The sequence below is a fragment of the Vollenhovia emeryi genome, unplaced genomic scaffold (genome assembly GCF_000949405.1).
Source record: "Vollenhovia emeryi isolate VEMERY1.0 unplaced genomic scaffold, V.emery_V1.0 DF939152.1, whole genome shotgun sequence".
NCBI classification, from domain to species: domain Eukaryota; kingdom Metazoa; phylum Arthropoda; class Insecta; order Hymenoptera; family Formicidae; genus Vollenhovia; species Vollenhovia emeryi.
The window spans coordinates 1,339,487-1,349,300 of record NW_011967214.1 but is presented as its reverse complement, the minus strand read 5'-3'; the positions used below and the strand labels follow the sequence as shown (position 1 = coordinate 1,349,300).

Genomic DNA, 9,814 nt, shown 5'->3' with positions numbered 1-9,814 from the left:
GAGAATTCACATCTATTTCTTCCAATCTAGCAAATGTAGAAGTAAATGATAATTTAGTATCTTCACGTATTTCATTTATTTAACTTAAATCTTTTTCCCAGAGGGTGTGATAAAGTATTACCTGTGTCTTCTAAAAGTAAAATTAAAAGTTGTCCAAAGATAAAACTAAAAAGTCAGACTCGAAATATCTGACGGGTGGAACTTAGGATATCGCTCGCTCGTGAGTCGAAGAGAAACGCGTGTCGTTCGTCGCGTCAGATTTATCGCTCGTACATCAGTATTAATACCTCCGGCATGAATGCCACCCGAGTGTAAAACGCGAAAATAATTCTTCTTTATGTTAGGGACTTTAATTCGCGAGTGCCACGCGGGGCTGCATTTCCCCACGATCGTTCGTCATTCCGCTTTCCGCGCATTTCGGCGCCGCCGCAGAACCAACGCTACGTGCGTCTGCATTTTTCTTCCCCGCGAACGCGGATTATCGTTTCCTCGGCCGGACGCGTAGCGAAATACCGCTGCGCGCGCGTTTACGGCGTAATACTTGACGGCATGTAACGAGCGCAAAACCGTGTGAAGGATTCAGCCTTCGCATCCCCCTTCGCGCCGGTCGCGATCGAGTCCACGCGATGCCATGCAGTTCCCGCGGTTCGCGTAGTTTGCGCGCGTTCAAATTGCGCGCCGCCCGAGGACTCTCTTTCTCGGAGCCGCGCGCGGAGTCTCTCCGCGGGATAAGAGGCCCGTACGTCGCCAACCTAATTTCCTTCGCACGTTCGAGGGGATGCGTTAGCGCGGCTGCGCTCGTGCTCGAAACTCGCGCGCGGCAGATAAATCAAATCACGGTTAAGCCGCGTAGTCACATCGCGCACGATAGAGCGTAATTTTAAGCTCGAATGAGTTTTCTCACCGCCACTCCGTTTGGCTTTAATGGAGTCACGTTTGCTTATTATACCGCAAAAAAAGTATCGAGCGACGAGTATCTCATTACCACTCGAGAGTAACGCCGCGTCCCGTATAAACATATTAAGTGTAAACTTTCGTTGAATTATTCCACGTTCCCTTCCAGCCCCCGCCCCCCTCCGTGCTCTTTCTGAGCTTTACATCTTTCTCCGTGGCGCGACATGTGTATCTGCTAATTGCAAGAGCGCGCACATTGAGTTACGCGATAGCGCGAAAAACGCGGGCGACATAGATGCGCGGTTGTGGTTTCGTAAAAAAAAAGGAGGAGGGAAATAAAATTCGAGCTACCGCGTAATACTTTAGAATTACGAGTCACGTCCTGGGGGCAGGATCCTCTCTCGTGCAAGACGTGCAAAGGATGGAGCGACATATATGGAGGCCATGAGCCGCATATGTGCGAGCGCAACAAGGTGGATGGCGACGTAATGCAAATACCGACTGAAATTGCGCTTTTCCCTCGAAAGCTCCTCTCGTGTACTCCATCTTCGAAATCGCACCGAAAAGATCTTTCGGGAATTTTGTATCCTAAACTCTATCGTCTCGTTTTATATATCGAGTATGACGAACAGTTGACAATATTGCGCTTTTCTTTGCATTTTTTTTTACCAAATTACGTTTTCTTTCGTTTACAAGAGTACAAGTTTTTCAGAGAAATACACGGAGAGAATTTTCTCTTAAAATTTACCCTGAAAATCACGCGATCGTGGGACAACGTGGCATTTTGAAGAACTGTATGGGAGTCTCATGAAATTGTACCATATATTTTGCTAATAATTATACTTAGTATACATTTTATTAATAAAAAATGCCACGTTATGTATGGTAACATGTGTTATATTTTTGTGCTATACATTTGTGTATGGTAAAATTTCAAAGACTCACAAATTCTTCAAAATGCCACGTTGTCCCACGATTACGTGATTTTCAAGGTAAATTTTAAAAGAAATTTCTGTTCGTCTATGATAAAATTTCAAGAAACTCTCAAAGTTCTTCGAAATGCCATTGTCCCACGATTACATAATTTTCAAAGTAAATTTTAAAAGAAAATTCTCTCCGTGTGTGGTAAAATTTCAAAACACCCTCACCAAATTCTTCAAAATGCCACGTTGTCCCACGATTACATAATTTTCGAGGTAAATTTTAAGAGAAAAATCTCTCCGTGTACAGTTATTAGCGTTTCTACAACGACAGTTAGGCATACATCTCTCGTCGATCGCAATAAGAAAATATTCTCTTGGACACAGGTATAATACGTGGCCAGAAGAGACCAACGCGTATCAAAGTAACGGATTAAAGCCGCTAATCGCGCGAGGCGACGGTGATACTCGTCGCTGATTTTCCGCGGATAAAACGCAATCTCCGCGCGTACGAAACCCAGCGTAAATCACGGAATGGCACAAACGCCGTGGGTCCCGTGACGTTTCATTAAAATGCGCTTTCCGAGCTGTGCGAGCCGCCGATATTAAAGATCGAGAGGCGCACGCTTCGTCAACGCCAGCACGTACGTACGTACGTACTGCACGCTACTTGCTTGGCTCGCTTCTGGCCGGGCACGTAATTAGCCGATAAGTAGAGACGATTTGCCGCGGGTAACGTAACGAGTCCTAATGACTTCTAAACAACTGAACGAACGACCGAGCGGACCCGCGTGAGCGCGCGGCGCGACGCGTACGCAGCGTGCCGCGGAAAAGCGAGGCGAGCGTATCGCTTATCGCTGGAAAAGCGCTTTTACAGCCGCAATCTCCGCGCGTTTAGTTTCCCAGCGTCGGCGATTTCACGGAAAGTTTCGTGCGGAAAGGTATCGCGGTCGCTCGTGACTGTGCCGCGCGCATGCACGTGCATATGCGCGCGCGTATGTCGTGCAATCGGTTCAGATGACTCATTGTTGAGCGTAATTTGCCTGCGTGCGTGTTGGCCGATCGCTCGGTGAATGAGACGTCTGTTAAGGGAAGCGGAGGTAAGGTAACGTTTTCGTATTATTCATCGTGCGCGGCCCGCGAGTTAGAATTCTTCGAGGAGATCGATTCTCACTCTCGGTTTGATAAATCTCACTTTGTAAAGACCCATCTAATATTTATGAGGAGAAAAAACCGAGATGGAAGATCATTGCGCGTGAATCGAGCAGTTGTTCGGATAATTGATCGTTGAGCATAATTAGCGTACAATTGATGCCGATTAAATAGATGTCTGTAAGGAATCTAATAGGAAAAAAACAGGGAAGAGAAGTCGTTAGATAAAATCCGTATGTTTCCGAGGGAATTGCCGTGATTGTTAATTACGACGACTGCGCGTCATCCGTTGTTAATAGAACGCATTTACATTTATCTTCCGTCATAATTTATCTTTTCAAAATTGGCGCTCAAAGATGCGCGCAAAGTCAATTCGCGCGATTTAAAACGAGGCGATTCAAGAGGGAAACGTTCTTCGACGTTCTCCAAGAAGCTGCGGAAGCTTGGCGGGGCATTTTACACGATGGACAGAGATTTCTCAGAAATTTAACGTTTTTCGAGATCACACGGAGGTCCGTTTAAGGTCCGTCGATCGCAAAGCAGCGTCCGTCTCGGTGTATTCTCGGCGCGGGTGTCACTCGAAACGCGAACTTAGGTATTCGAGCAGCGTGATCGCGCGGCTTTTGTCGGCCCGGATAGCTCGGTGGGAAAAGCAGTCCTAAAGGTCTAAAGCCTCCACGATCCAAGTTCTAGTTCCGAAAAATATGTAACCAATCAACTTGCAGCTTTTCCGTAAAAGACATTGCTCGAAACTGAAACTTGGACACAGTTCTTGGACTGTTTTAAAGCCTCGTGTTCCCACGATGCACGATAGCCAATCAACTTGTAGCTTTGCCATAAAAACTGCAAGTTGATTGGCTACACATTTCTCGGGACCAGAACTTGGACACAGTTCTTGGATCGTGGACACAAAGGCTCGGGTCCTCGCCCGTTATTTTTCTCGCCCGAAAGCGACTACGCGTCTCAGCGTCTACCTCCCCGAAGATACGCTCCTATTTACTATTACAATCTCCGCGCACGAAGATCCGGCGGGCCGGCTCGGCCGACAACGGGGGAAAAAGGGAGCAGAGAGGAGTCCGCGTCGCCGTGGCGCCCGAGGTGTGGCCGGCGCCTCCGCGAGGAAGCGCCGAGTCACACCGCGTCGGGGCGTGCACCGAGCAACAAAACTTTAAGCGGGCACTTAAGAAGCCGCCCGTCACTCAGGAGCGTCACTAATTTTCCCGCCTTTTTGCCGGCCGCGGCGCGGCGGCCTCCACCTCTCCGCGTTCTCGCTCGCGCGACGATACGTGCCATGCCGCGGCGCGCACACGTGCTCCTCCCCTGCCTCAACCCTCCCGCCACCACCCCTAGGGTCGGTTTTCTCATTTTCGTCCTAATTAAGCGCGGCTGAGTGTCAACATGGCGAAAATTAATTAGCGTACGCCGCTACGCCGCGGCTACGTCGAGAAAGGAGAGCGCGACAGAGGGAGGGAGGGAGGGACTCTCTTGGCGGCTCCAAGTATTGCGCGAGACATGTACAAAGATTAAAGCGCGCGTCATGCTGATCTGTAATTTATGCCGCGCGCGATATATTATATACGGTACTTCGCACTTTGACGGTATTTGATGAAACGTGTAGCGATTAATGTAGGTTCCGCGGGGGGTGCAGGTCTGATTCCGTTGACGCGGTTATACTTATCACTTTCACAATGGTATTGCACCGCTTGAACCTTGTGTCCACGACCCAAGAACTGTGTTCAAGTTCCAAAAAATGTGTGCAATCAACTTGCAGCTTTTCCGTAAAAGATGCAAGTTGATTGGCTACATATTGTATTTCTCGGATCGAGAACTCGAACCGATTTCTAGTATCGTGGACACAAGGTTTAAGCCTCGTATCCACGATTCAAGAACTGTGTCCAAGTTCCAAGAAATGTGTAGCTAATTAACTTGCAGCTTTTCCGTAAAAGCTGCAAGTTGAATGGCTACACATGTCTCGGAACACATAGACCGCGGACACAGGCCTTTACGATTGTTCTCCCTCTATTTACGTCGTTCGGAAATCTGTCGTCGCGCGAAAGCTCCTCCCGAGGCTGCCGGGCGACTCGTGCGGATCGCGGTCCAGCGAGAAAAGAACCACGCGCGCGAAAGCGCGTCTGTTTATCCTGCCGGGCCATTTTGCGCGAGTATTCAAAATTCGATCGATCATCGGCAAGCCCGCTCGTGCCGGAAACGCTCACGTTTTCAATTCGACACGCATGAACTGGCAGAACAAAACCCGAGTTTATTTCTCCGGATCGGCATGACGGCGGACGAAACGCAAACGAGATATAACGCGATATAACAGTAATTCGCGCGCCTCGCTACGCAAGTTCTGTATCAAAAGCGATCCTTAATCACCGTTGTCCATTACGCCGATCCGGCGTAATGAGCGAGCAAACTGCCGACTGTAGAAATAAATAGCCGTAACGATTACGCCGTGTACAATTGCGACGTGCGCGGTGCCGCCGCCGTAGCCGCCGACGTGATACGGGAAACGAGCAGCGTCTTTGAAAATCAGCGGACTCGGCGGCGCGCAATTACGCGCGAAAAAATTGAACGGCCGCCGAAATGCAGGCATGCGGTCTTTGACGATCGGAGCGGAGCGGAGCGGCGCAACGCTTGGCAGCGCTCGCTGCCTGTCATTACGCCATTCGCTCCACCGGTAATTGACAGTCTAATGACACAGTCTAGAGCCGGGGCGCTCGCCTCGCCCGGCCTCCACCTTTTCGTACATCGTACATCACGATCTACGAGGATCCTCATTAACGATTCGCCTTCTTTGTGCGCGATCGGCCGCTTGTCTAAACTAAACGGCCGCCGGCCAGAAGTCGCGGAGTCATGACTTGTGGGTGTTCCCTTGCTAATCACCGTACCGCTCGGCGCGACGAGAGGAACAAGAGAGTAATGATAATTAAGTAGCGTAATGAGATCGATACGGCCGGCGCGGTGGATGGATTTTGCGTACCCTCTAAAAATCAATCAGCGGATTATCACTGAAAACAGCCAACAGTCACTGATTTGCAGTTATAAGTATACCGCTGAAAATCGCAGTAGTTTACTTATGACTGCAAATCAGTGACTGTTCATTGTTTTCAGTGATGATCCACTGATTGATTTTTAAAGAGCGTAAAAGTAAAGTTCAGATTTTCCGTCGACGCACCCACAGAAAAAATTTCCGAATCCAATGCTATTACACTTGAATGTATCATAAAATAGGATCGATATAGCGTCAATCATATTTATTATACAGAAAGCAATGTTTTAATCTTAAATGAAAAAGTCTCAAATCTAGAATAAAATGATAGTCTTTTGTCGAATATCGCGGTGCCAACTTCGTGCGTTGTAAGACGGTGGGAAAATTTATTCTAAACGCAAGAATGTATAAACTTACATTTATATAAGTTACTCTTGTCTCTCAATATACAATAGTAAGTCAATCTTTTTTAATTCGATAGAGGAGAATAAGAATTGTTGATTTTATTTTGACACTGTCTTATTTTTATACTAAATGAGGTTGTGAGAAATACAAATGCGTCAAGGATGTGTTTTGTCTCGGTAACAAAAATCCTTTCTGAGGGTACGGGATTTCGTCAGAACTTGAGTTGCGAGTAGACGTATCGCAAGGACGAGTTATGAAAACATAAAGGAAAGAGCAAAGTTTTTAAAAATACAAGTGTATATCAAATCAATCTTTTCCGCAGGCTGTAAAAGTGGAGTACATTACGTTTTTTAATGGGAAAAATAGAAAAAGAACTCATCTCAGTCTTAAATTATAAAATTGAAATAATGTCTGGACAAATAATAGCAGGGCTGGTTGCGATATATTATTTGCCTGTAGTTTTTCAAGAAAGGAGGTTTGTATGGAACTTTTCCCCGCCGATGTTACACTCGTTTACTCGGGACGAAGCGTGTCGAAGTGATTCCGCGGGACCGTCCGTGGCATGCGATTTTAATTTCGTTCGGTAAACTTTTGGCGCGGGGTTTGCGAGCCGACCAACAAGCCTGCTGATTAGATTGGAAAGAGGTGGACGGTCCATGAAAAACTACGAAACTGTAGGCGCCACTGGATGACTTTGCGAAGCCGCATTCACAAAGGATGCCGCAGAGGATCTGGAAACCGATTCCAGCTGCCTGGTCTTACTCCCGTGAAGGAACCGACGGTGAACTTGCAATCAATCCTGCGTAAAGACTTGTGTGTCCGCGATGTTAGACCTCACTGTCAGTGCGGGATCTCGATCCGAGAAACGTGTCAGTACAATTGCCGTTTTTCCGCAAACTTTGCAAATTAATTGGCGGTACATTCCTCGAACTAATATCTGGCACCATGTGCACAAGGCTTAGCGGATCAATGCAAAACAAACGTATTAGCGACTGTTCAAAAAGTTCTATAAAAATATAAGTACATACTAAAACTATTTTGTGCTATTCGCATACAAAAATCGGTCGAATTTATATATGTGTTTTACCGTACCTGGCATTTTTATTAATACGGAAAATTTATTGCGAAAAGTATTACCTCAGCCAGAGTTTGAACCTGGACCTCCCCCTACACTCTAGGCGGGCGTCTCACCAATTCGACCACCGGGGCATATGATAATATTTGTCGCAATAACAGTATAAAGATGTTGTCGACTTTTTCTCAATAAATTTTCTGTACGGTCAAGAAAACACTGACGTGGTTAATTATAATCGCTGGCGACATTGAAGAATTCTTATTAGTTGATTTTATTTGTTTTCATTGTTGTAAATTAAGCCCTGTATTCTGTACAATTTTCGCTCTACAAGTTCGACAGCTCTTTAGCCGCTTTTTTCCTTTTCTCCCCTTGCTCTTTCTCTGTTGCTGTACGGCGATACGTTAGCTTATGGAGATACAGCGAGCAGTTTTTACGGAGTATCACCTTAAATTTGGGAAGAATATTTTCCGTATTTTTGATAACGTCGAAATAAGCAGAGAAATAACATTTGTCTCGATATACGTTGTAATATTCCTCCCGAAATAATTTGAATTCAGGGCTGTACGACTTTTATTCATAATTCTGTCGACGAAGAAATCTGTTGTGTGTCGTAACGATCAAAGTTATCTTTAGCTTATTAAAGTGTCGACGAGGACGATATTCTTAAGATGGGCCGCAAAACCGGTAACGGAGGCGCATGACTCTCGAGATACTTGCTCGGGTTTTGGCCAACGATCCTCGCGTTTAACCACGTAAACAACGCCTTTGTTGGCCGCCGCGATTTCCATTTACGGATTCGACACGCGCCGGCACAAAGAACCGCGCCGCCATACTTCCGAGACGGGGGATCGTGATGAGAAGCATTCTATCCGATATTCAACAATATATAACGCGAGCATCGAGAGGTCGATCGATCGTCATGGTTCCACCTTTGTCTCTTTAGAGTCAAACTTTTAACGGCTATTCAACGGTTTTTTTATATGCGCAGCCTCATCATGCAGTCAATCGCGCGCTGAAAGGCAGATACTTCTAGTAATTATCTTTCAATAAAAATTTTCTCAGTACCTTAATAAGAAACCCGATCGAAAAAGCCGAACGGTACGTCGACGTTCGTGAAAATTATTTTTAACTTTTCGATATTGCCTGAGAGAAAAAGAGGCTGTCGGCTTTTTTATAATATAGCAAATAGTTGTAATTAAATATAATATATAATAAGAGCTTCTCCCTATCAGTAATATCACATGCAATATTGCATTGCCGAAGTACCATCGATATATTTTATTCGCGGTTTAGCGGCCAGGATAAATAAAAAGGAGGCCTACCGTATCGCGATTGTTTGAATGCCGATGACGATCACGAAATTAATTATCGTCCGCATATGTCGCGTCTCATTTAGAAATTAGTAACGCGTCTTTCGTTTCGCTCACCTTCTGTTTTGGTACCACGTTTTCACTTGCGTGTCCGTCAGCTGCAGCTTCGCCGCCAGCTCCATCCTATCCTGCACGCTGAGGTACTTCTGCCGCTCGAAGCTCTTCTCCAGGGTCTGGAGCTGATGATCCGTAAAAGCTGTACGCGCCTTACGCTGCTTCTTACTCTGCGCGGAGCTCAAGGAACTCGAGGACGAGCTTTTAGGATCATCCTCTTTGCCACCTGAAATTGCAAAACTATTGATATTGAACGTCTCCTTGCCTTGCCTCCGTCTCGTCGTGCGACTTGGCTACAAAGTTCTCCAAAAGGAAGAGAAAGTTCTGGGGATTGAGCGCGCGCTAGTAAAAGTTACTTAATGCACGTTCAACCAAGGTGTAACTTAATTGCAATTAACAACATCAAGTTCGTTTGACCGTATCCGGCGAAGCCAGATTGTTAATTAATGCTGGCGACCCTGAAAATCATTCTGTGTTAGTTAATTACAATTATTTGTTATTCCTGAAAATTTCGTAACGAAATTTCACCTGTCATTTACTTTCGCGCGATCGAACATTATTTTAACTAAATTTTTACCCGAGATTTATCATTTCTGAAATGCGCTGCGCACACGTTTCACGATATATTTGTATATACCACTGGCACAACTATTTTGCCAAAAAGACCGCCGTAAAGAATCGCCGGTCTATCAGGAATTGCGAAGTGCCGGAGCTCCAAGCTTTTGTTTTCGCGGAGGGTGGAATCAATGCCGCGCGCGTGGATTATACGCGGTAGTCGTTTTTGTCGTTGCCTGCATGGCGATTGCAGCCGCCTCTCTATCGGCGAAACGGAAAGGGGGGAGAGAGAGAGAGAAAGAGAGAGAGAGAGAGAGAGAGAGAGAGAGAGAGAGAGAGAGAGAGAGAGAGAGAGAGAGAGAGAGAGAGAGAGAGAGAGAGAGAGAGAGAGAGAGAG

General features: G+C 46.2%; 2 protein-coding genes across 3 annotated transcripts in view; one reads left to right on the top strand and one right to left on the bottom strand.

Annotated features, from left to right (window-relative positions):
- The window catches only part of LOC105565465, a 69,256-nt gene that overhangs the window by 26,668 nt on the left and 32,774 nt on the right, over window positions 1-9,814 (top strand). The gene's annotated exons all lie outside the window — the stretch shown is intronic.
- The window catches only part of LOC105565464 (homeobox protein B-H2), a 40,426-nt gene that overhangs the window by 11,687 nt on the left and 18,925 nt on the right, over window positions 1-9,814 (bottom strand). The window contains exon 2 of the mRNA XM_012018702.1: window positions 8,866-9,088. Coding sequence (XP_011874092.1) covers window positions 8,866-9,088 — 223 coding nt within the window. The remainder of the gene's footprint in view (window positions 1-8,865; window positions 9,089-9,814) is intronic.